Raw genomic sequence first — 26,771 nt, 5'->3', positions numbered from 1 at the left:
TGATGTCAGAGTGTGTGTCTGTGTGTGTGTGTGTGTGTGTGTGTGTATGACTGATGGTGGTATGCCATTGGGCTCCTGTCTGTCTCTCCATATCGCTGGATGATAATCTTTCCGCACAATAGCAGCTTCACATGGCTCGCCGTGCTCTCGGTCATCCGTCTGTGGGAGCGGATGACCGAGAGCACCCGACGCCCCTGCAGACTCGCTGGCGTTCCCGCGGCTTCGCTTCTGCGACGCCGTTTGCAATCTTCCAACCGGGCTTCCTGTGGTCATGTTTCTGTGTCTGTGTTACTCGAAACCGCCTCGTCCGAGGTGATGCTCTCTCGCAGCATCCAGGACTAACATTCCTTGTGCTGCCGCTGGCCAGAAGGGAAAGAAAGGCTTTTACATGTCATTGTAATCATAATAATCATAAATTAGCAATATGAAGACATTGTGAGTCGATTTAAAACCGGTGTTCAATAGCGAGGCCTGCATGACCTTCATAATGGAGTCAAAATCCATTATTACCATTACCATATTTCTATTTGAAATATAACGTCTAGCCCTAATTTATGTTTGAGTGACTCACTGGGCATCAACCTGCTTTCAGACTTGACGCTATATGGATCAGTACAATCGAGTAGTTTATTGTTCTGATCATTGTGATTTGGCTAAAAGCTCTGGAGAAAAACTTGTTTTGTTTTGTCAAAAATACTCCCACGGTCCAGAAGAAAACATTTAAGCCAATCCTAAAAATGGATGAAATCCTAATCGTATGTGAACAAATCCATCTCTTTGAAAACTGGGCAAACTGAATCGGTTCATGAAGAGAAGAAGAAGGAAAGCGAGGAAGTGGACCGTGAGTTAGGACTGTTTGTTCCTCTTCACAGCTTCTAAAACCTCTAAATCTGTCGAGCATGATGACTTCTGTAAAACGGCCTTATTATACTCCCACTCTGTAGACATATATCAAAACGAAAAAACAATCACACCCATCATTGTTTAATCTAATCATCATGTTTATTTTGTTCACTAAACTGGGAAATAGTATACACGCTGAGATGGTCAGCTAGTAACGGGACTTTCCCCAATTTATTTAATTTTTTTTTTGCTGGGCTCACTTTACCAGATAGAACCGATCCCGCCAATAAAACGATGCCTGATGCGCGTTGTGAACAATATGCTCACATTATTAACTAGAACGGGCACTCGGTAGAGCGCATACCTTCGCATATCACAAGATTGGGCATTGAATTATGAACATTTTGGCATTAGTTGCATGCCAATTGGATAAAAATTGACTGTGCTATGGTAAAAAGAAGATTGTGACCTTTTCATGACCTTGACCTTTGACCCGATTGATCCCAAAATCTAATCAAATGGTCCCCGGATAATAACCAATCATCCCACCAAATTTCATGCGATTCAATAAGATGTTGACCTGTTCATGACCTTGACCTTTGACCCGATCGATCCCAAAATCTAATTAAATGGTCCCCGGATAATAACCAATCATCCCACCAAATTTCATGCGATTCGGTTAAATACTTTTTGTGTTATGCGAGTAACACGCTTACAAATAAATAAATAAATAAATAAATACACGGCGATCAAAACATAACCTTCCGCATTTTCAATGCGAAGGTAAATATCACTAGAACTCATCACGCTATACCGATGTTTAAAAAAGAAAAAAAGGTGATATTATTCAGAGCTACCAACTCTCACGGTTTCGCCGTGTGACACACGCTTTTGCATGTTTTCACGCTCTCACGCCACACAACCAATATCTCACGGCAAAAGAAATTCTGATTTTGGGCCGAGGCGCGTTGGTTTCTTTTCAAACTCCGCGACGATAGATGGCGCTAAGGAGCGCATCTATAAACCTATTCGCTGCATAGACATCCTATTTACCCCAAAGAGTCCCGGAGTTAGCAACAGAAGAAGATTTTCAAACAGACACAACGAGCAGAGACTACGGTGTGTTAATGCAGGGCTCTCAAGTGTCACGCATTGAGCGTGACAGTCACGTATCGGTCTTACGTCACGCACTCCCGCCACACATCGTATTTCTCACGCTGAAAAACTCTCGGCTATTTAATGTTTTAATGTGCCGCAGCGCGCAAACATGAGCTGGCCGCGCTGCCCTCACCGTGGAGGAATCAAGCGCTCCCCTGGAGTTCTGCTGTGAGGTGCCACTTATCAGCCAATCAAAAAAAGAAATGGGCTACACAATAGCCAATCAGAAAAAAACGTATCTGTTGTATCTGTAAGATTTAATCCAGCAACCAATGAAAATAAAGCATCCTGGATAGATATGTCACTCTTGCCTGTCTTCAAAACTTAAGAGCCCTGTTAATGACATGTGGTTCAATTAAGTACTCACTCTCTTAAACTTTAAATCTTGAAATAATTCGTTGTGTTTGTGCGTGTGATTTTGTGTGTTGATGTAAACTCAGCTGTCATAACAAGCAGCAGGAGAGCACCTTGTTAACCTCTTGGTATACTGCATGCTCAACACATCAGAGCATTGTTTGTTAAGGCTGCCCACATAGCATTTATCACTTTATTTACAGGCCTAGGAAAAGGACCCTCAAAAAATTTCCAAACAGCACTTTGAACAAGTAAGATGTTTTATAAAGAAATTAACATAAAGACAGGACATTTGTGCAATAGAATTAGGCATGTTTTTGTAAATGAGAGTAGAGTTATTAAAAAACATTTTAATTCTTTAAGGTAGCAAAGATGTCTCGTAAAAGACCTTTGCCAGGCCAGAATGCAGGGTACAACATGGGGACAACATGGGTACAACATGGGGATAACATGGGTACAACATGGGTACAACATGGGGACAACATGGGTACAATGCCAAATTAAATCAAATGTCCTGATATTTGAGCCACCAACGTGTGTGGCTACGTGCGCGGCAACATTTTGGTCACCCCCGACAAAATCTCACTCCAAGGTTTTTTGAAAAGTTGGCAGCTCTGTATTATTATGTATTCCTGGGCTCTTCTGGCTGTGTGATCAAAAAAAGTGCGGCTGCTTTGAACTTTGCCACAAGAACAAATGTCAAGAATCTCATTGGAACAATTTGAACCTGTTGCTAAGGAATGCCCGCTCTTGTCTTGTCCGTTTTCTCAGTCGGTCCACTCTTTTCTTTTCTTTCCCTCACCGAGAGGGGACAGCAATTTTGCAGAGATTTACCCCCCCCCGCCTTAATTTGAAGCCTGCTGTCGGTGACCTCACTCGGCCAGGTCGCTCACACGCTGAGCCAAACCGTATCCTTGTATGACCTCTTGCTTCCCGCCACGCAAAAGATCAGAGGAGTGCTCCTCATGACACATTCCTCAACTCCCGTATCACTGCACAGCCTGCAATTAGGTACTCCCACCTCCCCTCCCCCTTTTCTCCCTTTCTTCCCCTCCCACAGACACCTCCATTCATCCTCTGCACCATCACTGACACTGACAGGTACTGTCCATTGTAGCGAACGTGACCTAATTATACATGCTGTGCGTGTGTGGCACAGTCTAATCACAGAGCAACAATGGCTGGTGTTGTGCAGCTGCATCCAGGCACACACACACACACACACACACACACACACACTGTTCTGTTTTTCTTGGCACCTGCAGCACGAGTTAACCGTAAGGAGGCGGAGCGGCCTCGGGCCCGTGTAATAAATAAAGGTGTGTGGAGGTTCTCCGTCAGCGGGTCACAGATGGTGTAAGTACCGGCTGTGTTGCTGAAACGCCACTTTACTGCTGCAGGGATGTATGTCACATGAATTATTACGAGTAGAAGTAGCTAAATGTACTTTGATTAGTATGATTATTATTGATGCATTACTGCAGCGTGAAAGCAGCATTTTGATGTTATATATAATACATATATATATATACATATATATGTATGTATATTTATATACATATGTATATATACATATATATATATACATATGTATGTATATATACATACATATATATAATATGTATATACATACATGTATATACATATATATGTATATATACACATATATATATAATATGTATGTATATACATACATATATGTATATATACATACATATACATATATGTATATATACATATATATATATACATATATGTATGTATATATATACACATATATATATATATATGTATATATACATATATAATATGTATATATATATGTATGTATATACATATATATTATATACATATGTATATATATATATATATATATATATATATACATACATATATATATATACATACATATGTATATATACATATATATATATATATACATATATGTATGTATATACATACATATATATATATACATATATATATATATATACATATATATAATATGTATATATATATATGTATATACATACATATATGTATATATACATACATATATATGTATATATATATGTATTGGAGCAAAATATTGTGACTTATTGGAAGGCTTGAGTATCATAAATGAGACTCCGGTCCAGTCTGGTACATTATACGACGGTATATTCCCTTTTGACAGGCAGTGGAGTTGAAGTATAGATTCAAGTTATTTATTAGTTAATTGATGTTTAAGTTTCTGTAAATCTAAACTAATTGTTAATGAACCAGTTCCCCCTTTAACACCAATTATTGGATTTTTTTTCATTGAGCAAAAGGCTTAAAAAATACATTTGTTTGGAACATGATAGACTTTAAACAACAATACCACAAACACACAAGATAATAAATAAGAGCACATGAAAAAAAGCTTTATTGTCACACCAAGCTTCAAACAAACACATTTAGAGTTGTTGACTTCATGTGTAAACTACTCAGCAATGCCAGGAGGAAGAACAATAAGTGAACTCTGATATATAACTTAGATAATTTATTAAATATCTTCATTTGGCAGGGTTTTACAAGGAAGCAGGAAAAATACAGAGGTGAGTGGAGGCGAGGTACATCTCTCTTTTTATGTGTTAGTTTTTTTTCTTCTTTTTTTCTGCCGGTGGTCAGAAAGTAACACTGGGAACGACGGCAGCTTCTCAATGGAGTCTTTTACACATCCAGCGTTCACAAACACAACAAGATAGAGCTACAGGTTACCGGGGGGATGCACAGGAATGTGAAATATATTTATTTTTTAAAGCAAAAAAAGAAGAAGAGGGGGCTGAACAACAAAAAGAAAAATCAAAAGAAGAAACATGGGAAAGTTCGACTTCAACAACGAAACATTCCCACTGGGGGAGAAGTTGTACACTGGGATGTGCTCTCTGTGTGTCAAGTGATGACACCTAATACATTCCTTTCACGTAAACCAAGATATATACGCACGCTCACTTCTCGGGATAATACTGGACCGTTCCACTATCAGTATTAGCAATAGTCGGCATCACTTTGGGTTTGAATCTTTTCAAAAGAGTGGGTTTTGTGATGTATAATAATTTCTTGCATGTAAACAAAAAGAGACGGGATATTACAGTGTTTCAAACTCCAGAGGGAAAGCCCCCCGATGAGCAACGTGAGGACGTCGTCATCGGGTCCTTCGTTAAAGAAAATATGAAATAAATAAACACCGTGAAGCTGTATCCCAACCATCTCTCCTTGGAGGAGGGAGTTCAGTGCATGTACGTTTTGGTACCCGACGTCCTCGCTCCTCGCTTCGCTCATACGCACACGCTGCTAGTTTGTGGTTTTCGGAGGTGCGGACCAGAAGAGCGTCTTTAATTACCAAGAGATCCATTGTGGATCCACCCTGGAGCCGGACCACAGATGACCGGGGGATCGTTCTCCTTCTCCTGCCCGGAGGGGAGGAGAGTCACTGCGTCCGCTGCGTTTGGCCAACAGCACGGCTTCGTCTTTCTCTCAGAGCTCTGAGCAGCATTTCGTGTTTGACTGGACAGACTCTTACCTTCATAAAAATACATACTTTTTGATTCCCACCGTCACACTAAACTTCATCCACTCCAAGTCTTGTTTGCTGAGTTTGACCAGCGAGGAGATTGAGGCTCGGCAAGCAGCGTTACAGTTATCAGATACGACGGGAACACCAATATTGGCAAGAGGCAACTTCATCAAGCGCTAATCATCGTTCAACCGCCAAATGTATGGCTGGTTTGATCATCAACGCATGATCACAGAGTACAATTTACTAAAGATGTGGGTTTTGCACATTGTCAACCTGTGTGTGTGGCAGCTTTATCTGTGTTTCCTTCATTGAAATCTAATTTCCCAAAGCAAACTGAATGACCGTCACGGAGTGGATCAACACAACAATGGAATACTACTTGGGCATGAGTGTTGTTGTATCAGAGGGAACCCGAGATACACCACGGGTGTGGTGTGTGTGTGTCTGTGTGTGTGTGTGTGTGAGCGCTCCGTGTTGCTCTCTTAACATGTGGAAACACCACAGAGGTGAGCTGTGGCTGTGATGATGACATCATCCGACCAGCAGCTATGGGGATTCCCTAACAAAAGAAAACCTCCCCGCACTTCTGTCTGGAACAGATGGGAAGTGTCTCGCTCTCTTTTGTGTCTCCTTTAAAAAATTAAAAAATATGGCAGCGAGGTGTGAGGGCTTCAATTGAGACGTGAAGGTGGGGCAGTAGAGGCGGCTCATCAAATCAACACGAGGGAACAAATTAATCTGCGGCGACGAAACCAGAGGGTGGCCAGGGGAGGGAAACACGACATGCAAATGCAAAACACACGCCGCCCACATCCACCAGAATACGATAGAGCGGTTGATTTGTATGGCGCCCTCTAGTGGAGTCTGCAAAGCCCCGTTTGGAACCGAGGAGCGAGGACGGAGGGGGAAAGGAGACGAGGACCTAGGCGTGCTCCAGGAGCCACTGGAAGAGGGGGACGCGGTGCGGCTCCCTGCCCGCCTGCGGAGCCTCGTCCCGGGCCGGCGCCTGGCCGTGCGCCTGGCCCTCCTCCCAGTAGCGCAGCAGCGTGTGCAGCAGCTCTCCCGCACGCCACCTCTTCTCCCGAAGCCTTTGGACCACCGCCGGCAGCTGAAAGGGCAAAAAGGCCGGTCACGGGGCACTTCAATGGGCAAAAGAGCCGCGTCGGCCTTATCAACAGTGATTTAGAATTATGAGCGTACGCCGTCAAAGGAAGGAGATCTGGCTGTGGAGTCGTAAAAGTCTCATAAAGCAGAGATGTGAAATACGAGTGGAGCCAACTGGTTATATATTTTCAGTCAAATATAAATGTGGTCAACCAAAGACATCTAAAGATTCATACGGATTGATGCGAGGAGGTCTGGAACAAGCCGGAAACAGAACTGTATGTGAGATGTAATGTCCAGAGAGGGCGGAGGCCCTGTGGGCTCAGCCAGGAACTGGCAGACTGGGATATAAAAGGTATTGCTAAAGAGCAGCTTTGATGTTTATTTACTGTTCTCAATCTGAAGAACACCGTCAGGGAAATTAAATGTTTTATCATTTCCTCTCTTTGCATTTGTGAAACTGTATATTATGATTGATGTCAGTAATCAGGGGGGGGGGGGCAATCACCTGCTGGAGCTCTCTGTCGGCACACAGCTGGATCTGGGGGATGTCGGCCATGGAGGCCGCCACCCACTGCAGCATGCTCCTGAGCTGGGGGTCAAGGGTCACGTGTGGGGGGCCGCGCCCGAACTCCCTGACATCAGAGTTCACCAGGACGAGCGCGGCCCTGGGAGCCGACGCCCGAGTCTTGTCCACGCAGAGAGTTCCTGCAGCGCGGGACACAGGCGGGGAATTCAAGACAAACCACCGCGGCATTTCTTTCTAGAGATTTATCTTTTTTAAATGGCTCAATGAGGCACTGATCAGTCACATTAGTCTACTGTACATTGTGCTCAACACACACACACACACACACACGACTGACTGGAGGGAGAGGAGTGGTTGAATGAGCATTAGTGTGTCTGAATACGGGGGCGGTAAAATCCCCGTCTACAACACACTCAGACAGGCTCACACACACACACACACACACACACACGGCCGGAACCAACGGCGACCGTTGAGAATCTCAAAGAGTGGAAAGAGCGAGACCTCAAATTAGGAAGGATGTTGGGGGGGGAGACACAACGATCCATATCCATCTACATTAAACAGTTAGATCTGCTTTTTCCAGGAGCGTCTTTCTCGCATGTTATTGAATTAGAAAAGCTGAGGTTGCATCCTTACCGCTGGATTCCTCTCTGACCTCAGCCTCCTTGTCCTCTGTATGGTCACTGTCGGATGGGGAAATGTCACACAGGTTAGCGAGGAGAAAGAAGAGTCCGGGGGCGTGAGGGCTGCATGCAGGGAGGAGCAAATGACGACGAGCATGCGTGAGCTCTCAGTCTTTGAAACAAGCGCAGCAGCAGCAGGGTGGGGGGCTGTCACAGCGGGCGCTGCAGTCAAAGGCAATCCCAACGAGAACGGGCACTCGGTAGAGCGCCTACCTTCGCATATCACAAGATCGGGCATTGAATTATGAACATGTTGGCATTAGTTGCATGCCAATTGGATAGAAATTGACCGCGCGATGGTAAAAAGAAGATTTTGACCTTTTCATGACCTTGACCTTTGACCCGATCGATCCCAAAGTCTAATCAAATGGTCCCCGGATAACAACCAATCATCCCACCAAATTTCATGCGATTCGGTTTAATACTTTTTAAGTTATGCGAGGAAGACGCATACAAATAAATAAATAAATACACGCCGATCAAAACATTACCTTCCGCATTTTCAATGCAAAGGTAATAAAGCCACGTCTTTCACACGCCGCTTATTTCCCAGCGCTATAGAAGTCTGAATTATTATTATCAATGTTTTTTTTTTCTCTCTTCTGCATTCCAGTAAATGTACTTCTTGCTTCAATGTATTTTGCCAGTTAAGACACAGTGACTAAGAGCACCTGATCCGTGTGAAAGATGAATTATGTTTTCCTATTCTGTCGGCTCAATGTCAATTGAGCAAATGTTTGCAGGTAAACAGTAATTTCTCTACTTTTACAAGATGGTTATTCACGGTGTCGTTGACACAGCCAGCGGCTATAGACATGTTTACTCTCTTTCCAGGAAGGCGTTTCTCTGTATTTATGAATTGGATCCTGAAGGAGGGGGACTGGAAACTAAGAGAGACATGGCAGCAACTACAAAGTCATTCAGCATCATGCAAAAAGAGGACACAGACAGAGTCATTTGAACTATATCTATCATCTCTGGTCATTACTGGCAGGGCCTGAGGAGTACAGACCCACCAGTGTTTTTGCTGCAACTGGAAACTCATAGCAAATGTGTTGATGTTTTAATCAAAGTTAAATAAAAACCAGTTCACGGTGACTAGCACAACCGCTTTAATACGGAACATTATTTTGTCTCGTTCTCAATATTTTCCTGTTATGTTTTTAATTTCCATGTTTAGAGATAAATAATGGGAGAAACCTGCCACCTAATGGCAGGCTCTGCACTGACCAACGGGTCCGATACGCTGTTCTCTTGTGATGGAGGAGTGGGCGGTACAGGACTCTGTGGATTAAATACTGACTGACTTGTTGGTGCGTTCAGGGGTCGGTGGGAAGCTCCGACGTCTGAGAACTGAATTACCGAATTAATTCACTGTTAATAAAAAATAAAGCCCCAAAAACATTCTTACTTAATAATGTGTGTAATAACATGTAATGCCAAGCCAACCGCTCCAAAAAGGAACAGGGGGCAGCATTTCAACTCTACTGATGGGTACTAACGGACATTTACAGTCATCAGCTATTTAAAAAAGACTATAATCTAATGTTTTTATGCTATTTTCATGTTAGCCAAAAAGATTGCCGCTCAGTGGCGTCCTCTCAAACTATGAAAATATGAAACTGGGGTTTCCTGCGAACACACACTGATGAACACGTCGATTAAAGTGCTGCGCTGCTACGAGCCGACACAAGCGGCCGCACAGGATGGAAGCAAAAACAATGGGAATTTAATCAATGTATAAAAGGCTGGCAGTGCGGATTCATGCGTCAACGTTGCAGTGGCTCTCCAAGAATGTTTTTTTTATTATAATTCAATTGAACCTGAGTGGGTTTGGAACAGTTGAATAGCCTTCATGGGAAGATAAAGATATATTTCGTCGCCCGGAAAATCTAATAACGCTACGAATTATTCTGTTAAGCAACAACAATGACATGAAAGCAAAAGCGGAGCCGGCAAAGCTCAAGCAACACACAACGCATGCAGACATTCCCATCAACGAGCACATGTCATGTGACATGTCAAGCCTTCGTTATGTTTACAGCTCTGCGGGGTCATGCGAGTGGCCGGCGGCTCCTAGAATGAGACAAAGTACGAGTCCCGATGCCGTCGTACAATCCTCGAAACCGTTTCCACGCGATGAAGCGGTTCCCCGGCTCCGATTTTGCGGGCGACATTTTTCCCCGACTTACATTTGGCTTCACAGTAAACGCAATGACTCGGCATGTTCTTTGTCCCGTTCCGGGTGAACCCCCGGCTCGTTTTTTTTATTTGGTTAAAAAGGTTGCTGACCAACCTGTCAGAGGGAGAGAACGACATGCGCTCCTCACACGCCTCCGCCTCCAGGCCCAGACTGCTCCAGCTGCTGCTGTTCCCATTGCTGCTGGAGAGAGAAGGCAGGTAACGCACCACTGTAACACTGACGGGGGTCAACAGACATTACACTCCGTTCAATTATCCTTTCAAATGTCGGGTGAGGTTATATTCTCGTAATGGTGCAAATTCTCCCCACCCCCCAAACATCCCACTGAATCATCTGTAATGTTGATCGTCACATTCCTGTATTACGGTTAATCCCGTTGAATTGAATAAATCAAATTTGCATTACTTTTCCAAATATTTTGGGATTTAATTTTTTTCAATTACTTTTCTAGGCCTGCTGATAGCCATTTAAAAATTCCATGACTTTTCCAGGTTTTCCATGACCGTACGAACCCTGTTTTGAATAAAGGGTTGAAAATTAAAGTTTTTTTGTTTTTTTAAATCCGATTAATCGGAAAAATAATCAACCGATTAATCGATTATCAAAATAATCGTTAGTTGCAGCGCTAAAAAATACCTTCGGTTACTCTGCATCGCCTCAGCAACGGCTTTCTCTCTGCGGTTAGAGTGACACGCGGTGTCTGCTCATTAAGTCAGTCATCGCGCTCAGTGTCTCGATAAGACCTTCAAGGTGGTTTTTTCCACCGTTGAAGTTGAAGTAGGCCGTTGAAGAGTCGAATAAATTGCACCTGGGGGACTATGTTCCAGTGGAAACACTGCCTGGAGTGATGAGAGCACTCAAAGAGAGCGCTTAAAGACACACCTTGAGAACATATACAACGTTCTGGAGGCACAAACTCGATTGATCACACGTTGTGTTCTTTGGGAAAGGATCTTAAATGTTGTCAGTTTTGCTTCCGTAGAGATATCGACCTTTCGCATAAATGGCAACAGCCCGACAGGCCTGGAGGCCGGTATGATATCGTGTGTCTCACTCAGTCCCACTCACAACTCCTCCTCGGTTGCTTATCCCTGCGGTGTATTTCGCAAACATTCTGAGGACAACTTGGCGGCAGAGACCGCACCATGAAATCTCGAACAACATATCCGTTTAGAGCTCGCATAAAATGCAACAATTGCACAAATTAGAGAGAATCGTGTTTTTGGCAGCGCAGTCTAAATGAGGTTCGCTAACAATCCGCAGTGCCCTCTGCTGACCTTGGCAGGCCTCCCATCTGGACGCAACCACAGGAGACTCCTGCCGTCCAACTCCAGCAATAATACAGCGTTTCTGTCTCTGACTTCGGGTCCGAGGAGCAGGCACGTGCACAGACATTTTGGGGGGCAGGTGCTCAAACCAAAAAAAGGGCACCCAATGCCAAAAATAAATTCTGCCAGAGTTGAAGCATAAGCATCAATACACTGATGATGCTGTCCTCAACCTGCGTCTCCTCTGGCAGCATCAGACAGCTAGCTTACATTTTCTTTATGAATAAAGATGAATTATTATATAGCAACAACAGTTCAAGCATTCTGATTGGCTAATGGGTCGTCATGCCAGCCACGTATCGCCCTCCTCCTGGTCTGACACGGATCCGTATTGCCCTCTTACGTCATTTTCAAAATGAGCGATATTGATAGACATCAACAGCCAAGAGCAGTGGTCCTCAAACTAAGGCCCGTGGGCCGGATACGGCCCGCCTCCACATTTGGCCCGGCCCTCTGAACAAGAGAGGCCTTATGATTTTTTTTCAGTCTGGCCACGCAAATCCTAGACTAACCCCTGTTGAATAGAACGAAATAAGAATTCTCTTTCTCTCTTTTCTCTCTCTCCCTCTCTCTCTTTTCTCTCTCCTCTCTCTCTCTCTTCTCTCTCTCTCTATTTTCTAAACATAACTAACATCAGTAAACAGCTGGACGAGGCTTTGAAATCACGGAGTTGTTTGTTTATTTTTTTAGGAACCGTCGGACCAGTTGTGACGTCATGTTTTCAGCAGCGCTAATGTTGTGGTTGATTTATCACAAAACAACGCCAGGGGACAAACACCGTCAGGACCTGTGTGTCTGATGCTACGGGTCAGAGGAGAAGGAGGTGCAGCCGTTCGGTGGCGCGAGGAGCACTGCGGAGGAGGAAGTGGAGGAGGAGGAGGAGGAGGGGGGGGGGGCTCGTGAGCGCCGCGGAGCGGGTCTAGGCGAAATTCTCACAAGAACTCAAATAAATGCCCCGTCGGAGATTAAAACACATTTGGGGGGGACTTGATGACAGAGAGAGTAACGTTTATTCTTAAATACGGATGAATAAAAAAAATGTGTCTCCAGCAAAAAGGGCATTTTACTCATCCAGGGCAAAGGGGCTGGTGCTTGAGCACCACTAGGGCTCTATCTGTGCACGTGCCTGCCGAGGAGATGACCGGCACAGCGCAACTAAAGCGATAACTATTCACTTTTGACGAAACACTGTCATGGTCCACTCAGATTAATAATACACAAGACGAGCTCTTCACTGCTCTGTGAGGAGGAGTGTGGATGCTCTGCATGCCAGGCTGTCATGGATGAGGGTGGATGAAAGACTGGCATGTCGCCTTATTCTGTTTTTAAATAAAGTGTGTTCCTCACAGAAACCTGTCAGTTTGTCTTTACAGCTATCACCTGCAAATGAGAGACATGGTTATAATACTAGACCGGCACTAAGTGGTCACTTTACTTGTCCTCTACCCAGAACCAATGCACTTAAGAAATCAGTAATGTACAGAGCCGTTGCATACTGGCATGTGCTCCCCTCGTATGCGACTCTACCAAGAAATAAATGTGATTTCAAAAGGACACTTAAGGCAGCAATAATCAGAAAGGAAATTATAGTAGATTAGGTTATTATTTTAGGTATTTAGGTATTTTTTATTATTTTACTTTAATGTAAGTCTAAGTGTTTTTGTGATAATTGATCATGCTGTACTGCATTGTTTGTATTTGTTTTGTATTGTAATGTTTTTTGCCTGGACCCCAGGAAGAATAGTCTCCACTACAGTGTAGACTAATGGGGATCCTTAATAAACAATAAACAATAACCTCATTCTTTAAGTCCCGAGTCCATGGCCGCACAGGAACACATTCTACTGCCTCTAACTGAAATATTAAGCACACATCAGCATGTTATATGGCCATAACCACCGCTTGTGACCAAAGTCTTCATATCCAAATGGTATATTTTACCATATATCCTACGTTTTCTTATCTTACGGTATCTTATTGAAATCCTATTTTATAGAGCCTGTATTTCGATTGTTCACATTTAAATATGAAAACCAAATTATGAGAAACAGCAGTGGCTGAGACATTGGTATTTGCCACCATGTTGAAAAAAAGCTCATTTATCGGTACTCTCGTGTCAGATCACATTGTGGATGATCTTATTGTCACCAATAAAAGTGCAAGAGGGAATTCTCCTGTCATCTAATTAAAAATTACTAGTGGATAGCCATTTCATAAATAAAAAACGACATGCTTTTAACATTATGGTATTCAAATAAGTTACTGTTACTGCAATAGTAAAACCAGAAGTGTAATAACAGACATATTACAGCATTTGCCAGACTCACACACACACACACACACATATAAATATATATAAATAGTTAAAAACACATCTCTATCAGATACATGGTTTAGTGTCTGGTAATCTGCAAAGTGTATTCATTATCTATTACTCCAGTGGATTATTGACAGAAGATAACAGCAGCGTGCTCTACAGTTAACGGATGTCTGGTATGCTCTGCATGAGAAGGCCAGTGCTTGCTTACCTGTCACTGAGGTGCAGGAAGCTGCTGTTGTCGTCTGGGTGCTCGTCCTCAAAGCTCAGGTTGGACCAGCTGCCCAGACTGTCATCTCCGACACTCAGCTGCTGGGACACAGAAGACTCTGTGGCTTCCCTCCCATGGAGGCTAAATGCAGAGGGCGTCAACAAATGATGTTAATATTTACAAATTCTCTCATTCAAAGTAAAACAACAGGTTAAAAGTAAATCCGAAGTAGCTTTAAAGTACCATCTTATTAAAATGTGTTTGATTCACCAATCATTAGAAAGGCATTTAAACCAAGTTGCATGAATGCAACAATAAAGTGTTCTTGAAACAGACAAAAGAAAACTACAAATGTGAATCTTTACAAAGCGTGACGTGGTCACCTGATGTTGCCGGTCTGGCAGACGTTGGTCAGGGCCGACGTCACGATTTCAGCAGTGAGGCTCTCGGCGTAGCTGGTTCCATCGTGGCCGATGCCGCTGTCGGCGTTAAGGCTGGTGTTGCTCAGCTCCCTCGCCGTGGACACCATCTCCTGTGCGAGCGCCGCCTTGTGCTCCAGGTCAATGTGGATCTTGGGAATCTCCAGGCTAGACAGCCGCTCAGGCCTCGCCTGACCTTCTGACCCCCTTTTGCTCCTCTGAAATACGGGCTGGTGGTGGTGCCTGCTGTGTTTGCTGCAGTACGGGCACTCCTGCACCTGACAATAACGGCACGTCCTCTCCATCATTGCGCGGCCCGGTGTCGGCCCCTCGGACAACCTCTGGGCGTGAGAGAGTTGGTCCTGGCCTTGGGTCCCCTGCTGCTCCCGGGATGAAGCAAGACTCATCTTTAGAGTGTCGTCAACTATTCTCCTGGCATAATGCTCGATGACCTGCGTCACCCGACTCCTGTAGCCTCCGTCATACAGGCTCCCTGTGCTGTGGTAATGCCTGCACTTACCCTCCTTGGACAGCAGGGGGCAAGAGAAGGAGTTCCTGATGAGATTCTCCGCCATGTCTTCCAGTTTGGATTTCTTGTACAGCGAGGAGTCGGTGAGAGACTTGGGCAGTCGAGCAGAGGAAAGTTGCAGCTTGTGCGTCACGTCACAGGTGATGTCGTGGGCTAAAGACTCTGCAAAGTGGACCAGGTCGACATACTCCCTCGGACTCTGCTCTCCAGAGTCCGTGCAACTACACCGAGCGTCCTTGCCAGAGGGACGCGCCGCTGGCTCTGCTCTTTCCTTGGACGCTTCACAGCCAGAGGCTTTCCATTCATCTGGCAGCGACTTGGACGAGTGAAGGCGGGCGCTGGAGGATCTCTGCTTGATCTTGCGACTGGCATGAGCCAAGCCCAGTTTTATGGAGCGGTAGGCCAACCGGCTCGCATACTGGTCCAGGACCAGCTCCCGACTGCCTCCCTCCTTTTTCAGCACCCTGATGAGGTAGCCGGCGTACTCATCCGTCACACTCTCACAGCTGGGGTACTCAGAGGACATGCCGGAGCCGGAGCCGGAGAAGGTGCTTGAGGTGGAGGTGGGAGACCGGAAGACGGAGGCTATCGGGTCGTGAGACCACTGCTCTGCCGGCCTCCCTACCCCCCAGTCTCTGTTCTGGTCTGTACTGGGGTGATACTGGTGCTGATGCAAACATTCAGAACTAGATCTCTCAAAGCTTCTTCTTCTGAGATCTCTGTGATGTGGACACTGCTGAGCAGAGCTCACCATCCTCTTCACGTCGTCGACGACCTCTCCCGCCACCTCCCCGGCATAGACCCACAAGGTGTTCAGGGTCTGCTCCGAGAAGTGAGCCACGCTGTCTCTCCTCCTCTCACCGCCGTTGCTCGCCTCTCCCTCCTCTTCTGCCCCTCCCAGGGTGTCCATCTCTGTTGCCATGGAGACAATGTGGCAAGCCAGCCGCTCGGCATAGTGGAGAGCTTCCTTGTTGGACATTCTGCGAGCGGACATCTGGTTCAGCTCATGCCGGCCACCCGCCGACTCAAAACACCCGCTAGTGCCACCGACACGCCCCTCGTCTGCCAACTCTTCCTCCTCTTCCTCCTCATTGCCATCGGCCTCCTCAGAGAGAGACCTCATCAGTTTGAGCATGAACTCAGCCTTGTCAGCCTCGGGGGTTGCGTCTTTTGGCTCAGGCTGATCGTGAGGAGTGGGTGGGGGGGTAGCAGGGGAGAACTCCTTCGACAGCTTGCTTTTCAGCTTCTTGGAGAACCGCTTCATCTGCTTCTCCTCGGACACCTCACTGGGCTGCTGAGGCGTAGACGGGGGCGTGCCCGGCGTCCCACCAGATTTTTGCCCAGAGCTCGGAGCCGAGTCATCCCCGGGAACGGCTATCCTCCTTTGTCCGGCCGCCTCGGTACCCGGCACGTCAAGAGTATCCATCATCACAGGGTGCATTTCGGCCACGCCTCTGGTCCTGGGGTCTACCTCGCAACTGGGTCTCCCCTGGCTTTGAGAGCCTGCCTGAAAAGAGATGTGAGGAATGCTCTGGTCCGTTGCTGCGTCAACAGGCCCGCCCGTCCTCACAAAGTTAGACTCGCTATGGTCACATGTGAAGCCAGCTGCCTGCTTTGAAGGGGAATCTGGAGCCTCGTAATTACCCGTCTCTTGCTCAGAAGAGGAGTCCCTTCTGCTTCCGATTGTCTTTGTAAAGAAATCAGCACAGTCGCCGAAACTCTTCTTCATATTAGATGCAGTCATCAGCTCACAGGCCTCCGTTACTATCATGTCCACCATGTTGCCAGAGAAGTTTTGGAACGGAGACTTTCCTTGGGTGGGGTCTCCACCGGGGGTGGCTGTCTGCGTTCCGTGACTGTCAAGGGACGTTTGGGTCGAGGTGGTGGTGTCGGAGGAAGATGCAGTTACTTTATGGGGGCTGGCCTGTGGGATGTCTGACAAGCTAGACACAGACGGACAGGTCTCCTCAGAATCCTGGAGGTGGGAGAGGACTTGGCCTGCTTGGGGCACAGGAATACAGCTGGCCATGCCCGAGACTGTAAACAGGGCTTTCTCTACCGTGCAGGCAGCATCCTCTCCTGAAGGCCCAGGAACTGCTGCCACTGAGCAGGCACTTAAAACCTGCTGGTTGGCAAAGGTACTGCAGGTGTCGGCACCACTGTTCTCTGCACTGACGTAACAGATGTTGTCCAGAGACACACTAATAGCCGCTTGGCTCGTGAAGGCAACATCCGCCTGAGACAGCTCTATGAAGGCCTCTTGGATAACAGACTCGGACAAGTCTGAAGCATAGGAGGAAACCACCTCCTCCTCTTCCTCTTCCTCCGCTCGCCCGCGGCCAAAGGACCAATCACTCGCGGTGAGAGGGGTTGACAGGTAGGAGAACTGACACACTTCCATAACGCCTTCAAACACGAGCTCTTCGGCCAGATCGGCAGCAAAACGTGTCACGGTGTTGTGGAGAATCTGCTTTTTCACGATCAGGAACTCCTTCAGCGCCCCAGACACAGCCTCTCCGGCCAGGAAGCCCGCCAGTCCATTGATTGCTCGTTTTTTTAACACGTAGGCGTGGCGCATGCCGATCTCATGGAAGGCCATTTGAAACACTGAGGAGGTGAGCCTGGCAGCGAGGTGACACAAGGTGGTGGTACAGGAGGAAACACCTTTTTGGAGGTCTCGCAAGGCGCTGCCCAGGCTCATCTCCACCAGGTCAGTGGCAAACCTCTGGATGCCATCCTTCAGAGACTGGGACTTCTTCTGCAGCGTGGCCACTGTTACAGTCTCTTGTATTTCTGAGAGCTTCATCAGGTAGCCCGATGGGTTCTGGAACTCCTTGTGGCAGACGCAGCTGAGATTCTTGTTGTCGCTGATGTCAACGGCAGACTGGTAGCCACACACAGATCCCAGGATTTCTTTGGAGAGGCTGCTCGCAAAGTCCGAGTAGGTCTTGTACAGAGAGCAGAGATCCTGGGGTTTACGTATCTCGGAGCTATCCGGTCCATCCTCATCTGCCTTCCAGAAGTATTCCAGCGGGCCACTCGAGTCCACCAGGGGGCTGAAGGCCGAGGAGCTGACGGGACTAAAGAGTGGGCCGCCGTTCTCATCAGAGGAGCTTTGCACGGGTCGAGGGGAGTCAGGCACCTCAGAGTGAAGTGCGTAGGGAGAGCCCGGCTTCAGAGGCGTGGGTTTTTTCACATTGGCTGGGAGCGTGGGATTGTCAAAGCGTTGAGGATTCATTCCCTTGGTCGAGCAGCCCCGAGAAACATATTTGGATGCTGACCAGCTGGTGTGCTTCTGCGTGGTCGGGGCACTGATGGCGTCCAGAGGCAGCGCCAGAGTGCAGTTGTCTGAGCTCAGCTCCTCCAGGTCGTCAAACTGGTCAAAGCTGTCGAAGAATTCACTGACTTCGGAGTCAGAGTCTTCAACTCGTTCTCTGGGGCCCCCTGGAACTTGGGGGATGTCCAGCTTGGCCAGCAGGCTCTTCTGGTAGCCCACCTCATCCAGGAAAATAATGGGGCTCGGGCTGGAGCCGTCCGAATCCTCCGATTCACTGACATTAACCAAAGGCGAGGCGGGGAGACGAGCTCCGGGACTGCAGTAAGTCCATTGAGATTCCATGGCCGATGACTTCTGCACTGTGACAGACACTTCCGGACCAGATGCGGGTTGGCCGATATTCTTCTTTGAAGATGAGCTTATGATAATGCGTGCGCCTGCAAATTCCTTTTTTCTCTTGTGGGCTGGGACGGTCTGTGATGCCACATCGCGCTTCTTAAAAGGGCGATAGGAAACTGCAGCTGTGGAGTATATAAACAAATCAAAACCAGAGAAAAAGTTAACCACAAAAGAAAGCTAACTGAAAACATGCTCATCCATTGTACCCTTATATATGATATAAAAAAGGTATAAAGTGCATCCCAACTAGATGAAACTAACAATCTAGCACTGAGCTGACACAATTAAAATGATTGCCACTTTTTAAAAACAATATCATGCATGTATTATGGTGGAATAAAAAACAGCTGGTTTAAAATCGACACCTCCATTTTGCAGAAGTATTTACATTCAGTTGATGGCTAACAAGATATTCTACAAAGGAGAGCCGACACCAAGCATTAGAGGTGTAACCTACAGGGATTGTCTCCCGTGTCATCCTCCTCCAGATGCTCCAGGGCTGTGACAAAGTCATCCTCGATTGACGAGACCGACTGGTTGGTGTCGTCCTCCTCTGGCTGACTGGTCTCAGCTGCGCCCCTCTGCAGAGCCTGGAGCTCCAAAGCGTAGCGTACGCCTGCCATGTAACACCCCAGCAAGCCCACCAGAGACGCTATACTGGCTTGGGGGTAGACACTCGTGCTGGGATTATGCCTCAGCACACACACGGCCTTTAACCAACACTAAAGGTGGAGGGGAACAGCACAGAAAGAGATAAAGAGGGAGAGAAAAAAGAAAGAAGGACAAGGGAGAGAGAAATACAGAAAGTTTATAAGCCTGGTGATTAAAATCTACTTTTATTGTCACACATGTAGACAGCACAGCACACACACATGGGAATTAAGCCACTGCATTCAACCCATCCTAGTATGAGGAGCAGTGGGCAGCTACTACTATAGAACGTCCGTGGAGCAGTTGGGGCGTTAGTGCCTTGCTCGAGGGCACATCAGCAGTGCCCAGGAGGCAAAAACAAAACCTTTAAAATCAGATGATTTTTTAAAAAATTACATAATTTGTAACCAACTGTCAATAAACTGTCAAAGTGAGCACGTCCTGCAATCGGCAGCAGCAGCTGCTAATGTGAAGGTAAATGGGCACATTAAACTGAATTCACATGGGAATGTCCTTATCCTAATCTTACAGGAGGGTGGAGACGGACTGGTGGTGGATTGTTATGTCTGTACTCTGATTGTGACTTGATCTGTTGCATGTGCACAATGAGTTTGTGCAAGTCCACTGTTTGCTGCAGATAGGTGGGAGGTCTGAGTGTCTCAAACGGACGAGTGCAACACCACAGAGTGAGCTGCAGGGCCGTGTGGACCCAAACACACAGGGCCAGGAGGAACGAGGCTGCAGTCTTGGGCTGGAGAAAAAACAAAACATCTTTGTCCGTCCATCCCACCTGCACTTCTTCAAAAGCCTGAGAACAACTTGGTGTGTTTGTTTACACGAAGAGACAGACAAGGCCATAAATACGGGGAAACCGTTTCATCAACAAATGCGTGAATTTCAGGCAGATACAACAGAAATGACACAACTAAAAAGTGATTCAGTTTTACCGCTGAGCATTAAAAGTCAAATGTGTATGGAAAAAATATGATCCGTCATTTCTGTGTTCAAATGTGCATGTTTTCCAGTGTAAACAAACATTTTATTCCCGAAATAAACTGCCGTTATCTTGCTATAGGGTAAGGCTAATTTTTTAAGATAAATGACTAAAACACACAGATTCTAGTATTCTCTCAAGAATTGATCTCGAGGCACTGGTGCTTTAAAAGAATTTGAAAAGAAAAGAACCTTTTGTTCGGATAGACCAGTGCAGTAGCTCATTCTTACTTCCTCTTGGTCTCTCCTCTCACTTCCACGCCTTCCCGCTCACTTCCCCTTTACTTTACATGCCGACTGGCACATTCCATTGCCGACACAAAAGATCTGCCACCTACCTGCGGCCCAGCGTCCTTGTGCTCTGCCAGCCTGCGGGAGTCTTTGAGCAGCAGAACCTCGTCATTCTTTAAGCTGTGCACGTGGAGGGACCTCAGAAGCTCACACAGCCCCGCTGGCATAGAAAACAGAGCCTGGGGAGGAAGAAGAAGACCACCCAAAATACCCAAATGGCCATCAGTACAGTACCGCATCAGAATTGCATTTCAAGCAGGACTTTCCTTCAGTGTTTTCTCACCACTCGTAATTAATAATAGAAACGTACCCGTTGGGTGACATCGTCCCCTTCACATTGGCCAGGCAGACACACAAAATGGATCTGAAAGAACACAGGTGATGGTCAGTGTTCCTGTGCGCTGCGTATGTCTGCGCCGCCGTTTGGGTGACAAACCTCCGTCAGCCTCGTGACGTCTCTGGATGGCTGCTCGAGGCCAACGCTGCAGAGCTCCTTCTTATTCCTGAAGAGGCTCTTCAAACACTGCGGCCCACCGTCACGCACAGTCTGCAAAAAACATGCAGCGTTAATAAGCCCAAGTATATGGTGACCTGACAGAAACAATAACAAATCAATGTGTAGTGTGTCCATAACTGCAGGATGCACGAGGAGGGCTGTACTTCTTCTTGTATGCCTTCTTTTGTGCTTTTACACGACTTAAATATAAGATCCTGGCTAATCAGATTATACCCACATTGGCATTCAATTCACTTTAAGATCCTGTCGGCCTTTCATTTACATAGCGAACACATCTCGCAACTAGAACGGGCACTCGGTAGAGCGCATGCCTTCGCATATCACAAGATTGGGCATTGAATTATGAACATGTTGGCATTAGTTGCATGCCAATTGGATAAAAATTGACCGTGCTATGGTAAAAAGAAGATTTTGACCTTTTCATGACCTTGACCTTTGACCCGATTGATCCCAAAATCGAATCAAATGGTCCCCGGATAATAACCAATTATCCCACCAAATTTCATGTGATTCAAGAAAAGTTTGACCTTTTCATAACCTTGACCTTTGACCCGATCGATCCCAAAATCGAATCAAATGGTCCCCGGATAACAACCAATCATCCCACCAAATTTCATGCGATTCGGTTTAAAACTTTTTTTGTTATGCGAATAACACGCATACAAATAAATAAATAAATACACAGCGATCAAAACATAACCTTCCGCATTTTCAATGCGAAGGTAACTACAGAGCGCAAGCAAACAAAGACAGGACTGTATTGCATTAGCGCATTTAAATTAAACTGGACTACAAATACGACAAGATCTTTTGCATTTTCACATAACATCATTACAAGTCGGTGTGCTTCATTTTTTACCGGTTTCTTAATATCAGGTGCAAAATATATAAAAAGCCTATGTCAGATGGCAGCCATGAAGAGATGGGCTTGATATCCCACTTTCAACACATACAGTGCACAACAGAGAGTTTCAGAAAATAAAACGCAGCGCCCGAGAAGACTGACCTCTTTCCGGACCGAGGCCCTGGACCTGATGGGGACTCCTCTAATACGTGCACAGGCGTCCATGGCAACAGAGAGCTGCGCGCGGCTGGCTGGACGGGTCGCTCACCTGTACGGAGAGAGGCGCAAGGGGATACGGGGAATTAGAATCAGCAAATCCTCAGCGAACAAGAGAAAACACGAATGTTGAACGTGAGATCTCGACCGCTGTTGCGCGATCCTCAGCCGTTGCACCCTCGACCGCGGCGATGAATCACATGACAGAGCGATGGCAAGTTCTGGGCTGTGAGTGGACAAAGATACATCGCACTGTGTCTCCATCGACTGTTGCGCACCGACATGCCAAAACCGGAAGCACGGTGCAACAAAGTCACTGGTTTACATCCAACACGGAGCTACGGCGTCACCGCATCTGTGCCAGTCACTAATTCACTGAACCAATGGGATCAAGCTTGTGGGAGAGATTACGAAACATTTCACCGCAGGAGGCAATGCAGTTGACCTCGTGGTTTTGTCCTCAAGCTGTTTGGTAGATTATACAGCGTAGATCGCATCGTCTTGAAACCTGTGCGAAAATAACCCGACTAAAGCTCTTCAAAGTCGGCCTCGACATCTCCTGCTGGTGAGGATAAGCCATAGTAGGCCTTGCTTCTTTGATTTGCTTTAAAACAGTCAGGCCTGCGTCAAAGATCAAACAGAAAGGCAAGAGAACGGTGGGGGGGGGGGGGGGGGTGCTCCGACTGAGCGGGGGAAACACTGCAAGCAGCATGAGAGAGCGGGTAAAGGAGGCAAAATATTTACAGTGTACGAGAAGCAAAAGTTTCCCAAGAAATCCAAGCCTCTCCTTTGAGGTACGGTCCAAAGCAGCCAGAGGAGTCTAGACACAGGCAGGCGGTCCCATTGATCGGCCCATCCTGCTTCCTGAGAACCAGAGGGGTAGAACACGTGCCACCGGCTTCCTCGAGTCATCCAGGACCTCCTAGCTTCTCATGGGTGCTTTAGCAGGCTGTGCAAAAACAACACGACCAGCTGCTGCTGCCGAACCTCAACTATGCAGTGCATCCCGATTCAATCACAAGACAAGCAGGCACAATGGCCTTCACTATGACTGTGGATATCTGGAACCGAGATGAACAACATAAAGTAGTGTGCGAATCTGCTTATTTTGTCGTTGTTGTTGTCTGGGACGTTTCATGTTTTCGTATTTAGTGGTACGCAATTTGAGAATCAATGCAGCTGGCCTCCATCTCCACCTTGTGCGACTGATGTGGTCACATAATGCCACATGTATTTAGGTATAAGTCACATCGTGGAGAAACTGCAATTAAATGTAACTCAGTTTCGGCTTGAACTAATCCTCGAGGGCTGATTCATAAAACTAATTATGATCGTTTGCACAAAAGATGCAATGAAGCTGAGCAGATCCTGCCAAAGGAGTCAAACGGGTGTTTGTGATCGTCTTAGAAAGTCGACGGCAAAACAACCTGTCAAGGCCAGAAACTGCGTAGTCTAAAATCTTGTGTGGTTTTCGGAGCTGAAGTGGTCCAACTTTTGTGTGTGGGTGGCCGGAAAGATAGATAAACAAAAACTAAGAGAGAAGAGCAAAGCCTGTAGGACATGAGAAAGACTCACTCTGAAACTGAATTCATAACTTATTTTTCCGATACTCAAACTAGTCCTTTGTTTGGTTGACGAGCAGAGAGACAGGAATGTGGCGGAGGTTGCGTTGAGACAAATGTTGGAGCTGGAGATGCTCCAGAGTAGGGTTGCAACTATTTTGAATGATGATTCATTACAATCTTTAAAAGAAAATGCAAGATACAAGACTGGAGAGAAAGAGGCTTTGTCCTCTGCTCATGTCAACATTACTCCACCATATGTATTTACAGAGCATGTAGTTGTTTACTTTTATATTAATGCTCTGCATGTAAAAAAAAAACTAAAACGCTACACATTCCCTTGTTCCAGGTTCTAATTGGTCCGTCTAATTACATTAATTGCATTCCATCTAAATCATGTCTTGGCTTGTCATTGGAGCAACAGCACAGCAGGTGTTACTAATAACATTAACGCTGGCTCTGTTTGATTCAGACGTCCCGGTAAGAAGACAGTGGACCAGTGCGGACAACACCAGGACCCTAAAACTGAGACATTGAAATGGAATTAAAATATATATTTTTAAAAATGTATATTTTAAAATATATATATATACACGTATATATTAAAATATATATATTATATATACGTATATATATATTATATATATATATACGTATATATTAAAATATATATATTATATATATATATACGTATATATTAAAATATATATATATATTTACACCAGTGCTTTTCATGTAATTTTGTTTGTCTTATATCATAGGACGTCACTTTCACTTTAGGCTTTGGGCTGTCTTGTGTTATAGTTTTTATTACTTCTCCATAAAGAACTCTAGAACAACTTCTAAGACACAATTTTCAACAGCAAAATGCTCATTCTTTTTCCGGGTGGTCTTCCCTTTTTTTAGTGTCAACTCTTTGTCACCGCTGCTGCAAACTGCCTTCCTTCCCTTTAAAAAGGAGGGCTGGACAACACCAGCCATTTAACATGCAACGCATCCCCTGAACTGAACATTGCGTGTAACTTAACTCAGCTAGCTCGCTACTTTGAGATCGGGAACGTATCCGTTGTTCGTGTTGTCACACAGCGCGACTTGTTGACGTCGACGTCCTGCTTTATTCGGCAGCTCTAACGTAAAGCGTAAACACGCCCTTTACGTCACCCAACCCCAATACGTTTTTGTTAAAAGGCATCTTAAAAACAGGGCACCGGGGTGTTTGTTACAGCTTCGCGGGGCCGGTTATCCTCCTCCTCCTCCGCAGCAGCAGCAGCAGCGGGCCACAGAGGAGCCCGCACACCGTGGATGCTGATGTTGACTCACGACCACTCGGGCTCTGTGCTACCAAAAACACACACACACACACACACGAGCGCGCGCACAAGGGTTATTAACTCGCCGAAACAGCAGTTATGTCACAGTTATTTATTTATTTTTATCGATTAACCGCCGTCAAATCACCCAGCTTGCCCAGTTGACGGGCTGTCAATCACGTGGGGCGAGCAGCAGCTGAACCAGGCCGCGGTGGGCTTGGGCTGTGACGTCACGCTATTTTTTTGTATCATCGCGAGCTAACGCTCTCGCCCCCAACGCCAACGATAACGTTAAAGTAGACACAAATACCTAAGCGGAGGGGAAATGTGTCGTCTTTTTTCCTGTATGTTCCAAACATGGCTGTGTGTCGTTATGAAGTCATGTTCTCCTCACGGCTCGGCGTCGGACTCCGGTGACGGTAGCCGCCGTGTCTTGATGCGCGAACGATTCGTCCGTTTCGAACTCCTCGCCCACCTTGGTTCCCCCGACTAATATTACCATCTTGGTTATTCCGGTGTTACAACAAAAGGGGATGGATCCATGATTGTTCGGAATAATTAATGCTATATCAATCGAGTTGACCAGAAATTCGCTTCGTGCTTATGCAGCTGCAATTGGAAACATGACAGCGGTATAACCGATTTTCAGAGTTTGACCGGGTAAAATAACTATTTAAATCCTTCACAAGGGCCACACCTTCCCTCAAAAGTAGATATACAGACTTTACCTTGTTGCGATTCAATTTCACCAGTTCTCAGAAATTATTCGGATTCCTCATTTCCTGTGCAACACTACTCTTCCCATGAAAACAAGAGTGACGAGGCATCATCAATCGCACCCCGAGAACAGGATGCGTGTCGCACTCTGTCACTGTCGAACACAGAACCATCAAACTGCGGGGTGTTTGGAATGACTTATGGCAATTATGTTTACCTTTGTGTTTCAAATAATGTAATTGTATACACAAAATATAAACAAACAAGCTACTAGAGCAGTAATGCAAACACAATATGCTATATCATTTAATGTATCCAAATATTGTGCTTGAAATATATGTTAATGCCACAACTGTATGAAGGTAGTTACGCGAAAGGAGCAAAGTTCTGCTCTCAAAATAAAAAAAACCTCTCAAAATAAAAAACATTTGCTCACCAAAAAAACTGTGCTCTCTGTTTTGTTTACGTAATAAAGACACAACCCTACCTTAATACACCTGATGCATTCACAGTATAGTGTACATATATGTGTATACATTCCATAGCACCCTATGGAGCTACTTGGAACTATTCAATAGCAGTCACCACAGACACAAATTGCTGCTTTTAATACATTTAAATTATTTATCACTTACAATGTTGACACTATGCAGCTCTCGTGACATGTATTTGTGATGCAGTTAGTTTTACACTTTCCATGTATCTATACTGTCCTGTGAATCAGTTACGTGGTCCACTGTTCAGTCCCTAATATAACATATTTCTTGAA

At 45.7% G+C, this 26,771-nt stretch overlaps 1 protein-coding gene across 3 annotated transcripts; it reads right to left on the bottom strand.

Annotated features, from left to right (window-relative positions):
- Positions 1-4,739: 4,739 nt before the first annotated feature.
- On the bottom strand, positions 4,740-26,096 carry akap11 (A kinase (PRKA) anchor protein 11). 3 transcript variants are annotated; one of them, XM_056426649.1, is made up of 12 exons: positions 26,014-26,096; positions 22,360-22,465; positions 21,273-21,383; positions 21,147-21,200; positions 20,884-21,015; positions 19,359-19,623; positions 14,661-19,023; positions 14,278-14,418; positions 10,515-10,601; positions 8,172-8,218; positions 7,512-7,711; positions 4,740-7,007 (listed from the first exon to the last, which is right to left on the bottom strand). In XM_056426649.1, exons 2-12 carry the CDS (start codon positions 22,420-22,422, stop codon positions 6,822-6,824), a joined length of 5,649 nt encoding a protein of 1,882 aa, XP_056282624.1. In that variant the 5' UTR covers positions 22,423-22,465; positions 26,014-26,096; the 3' UTR covers positions 4,740-6,821. The 3 variants fall into 3 exon arrangements, with proteins under 3 accessions (XP_056282624.1, XP_056282638.1, XP_056282631.1); XM_056426663.1 differs by having other exon boundaries at positions 10,515-10,598; XM_056426656.1 differs by lacking the exon at positions 26,014-26,096 and adding an exon at positions 23,158-24,483.
- Positions 26,097-26,771: the final 675 nt, after the last annotated feature.

Source organism: Pseudoliparis swirei, chromosome 2 (genome assembly GCF_029220125.1).
Source record: "Pseudoliparis swirei isolate HS2019 ecotype Mariana Trench chromosome 2, NWPU_hadal_v1, whole genome shotgun sequence".
NCBI lineage: Eukaryota > Metazoa > Chordata > Actinopteri > Perciformes > Liparidae > Pseudoliparis > Pseudoliparis swirei.
This window is presented reverse-complemented; position numbering and strand designations above follow the sequence as displayed.

Coding starts and splice junctions, on each gene's coding strand:
- akap11 (XM_056426649.1), bottom strand. CDS start 22,422: ATGGACGCCTGTGCACGTATTAGAGGAGTCCCCATCAGGTCCAGGGCC. Junction 21,384..22,359: donor GGGCCTCGGTCCGGAAAGAG/GTCAGTCTTCTC, acceptor TGTTTTTTGCAG/ACTGTGCGTGACGGTGGGCC. Junction 21,201..21,272: donor ACGTCACGAGGCTGACGGAG/GTTTGTCACCCA, acceptor GTGTTCTTTCAG/ATCCATTTTGTGTGTCTGCC.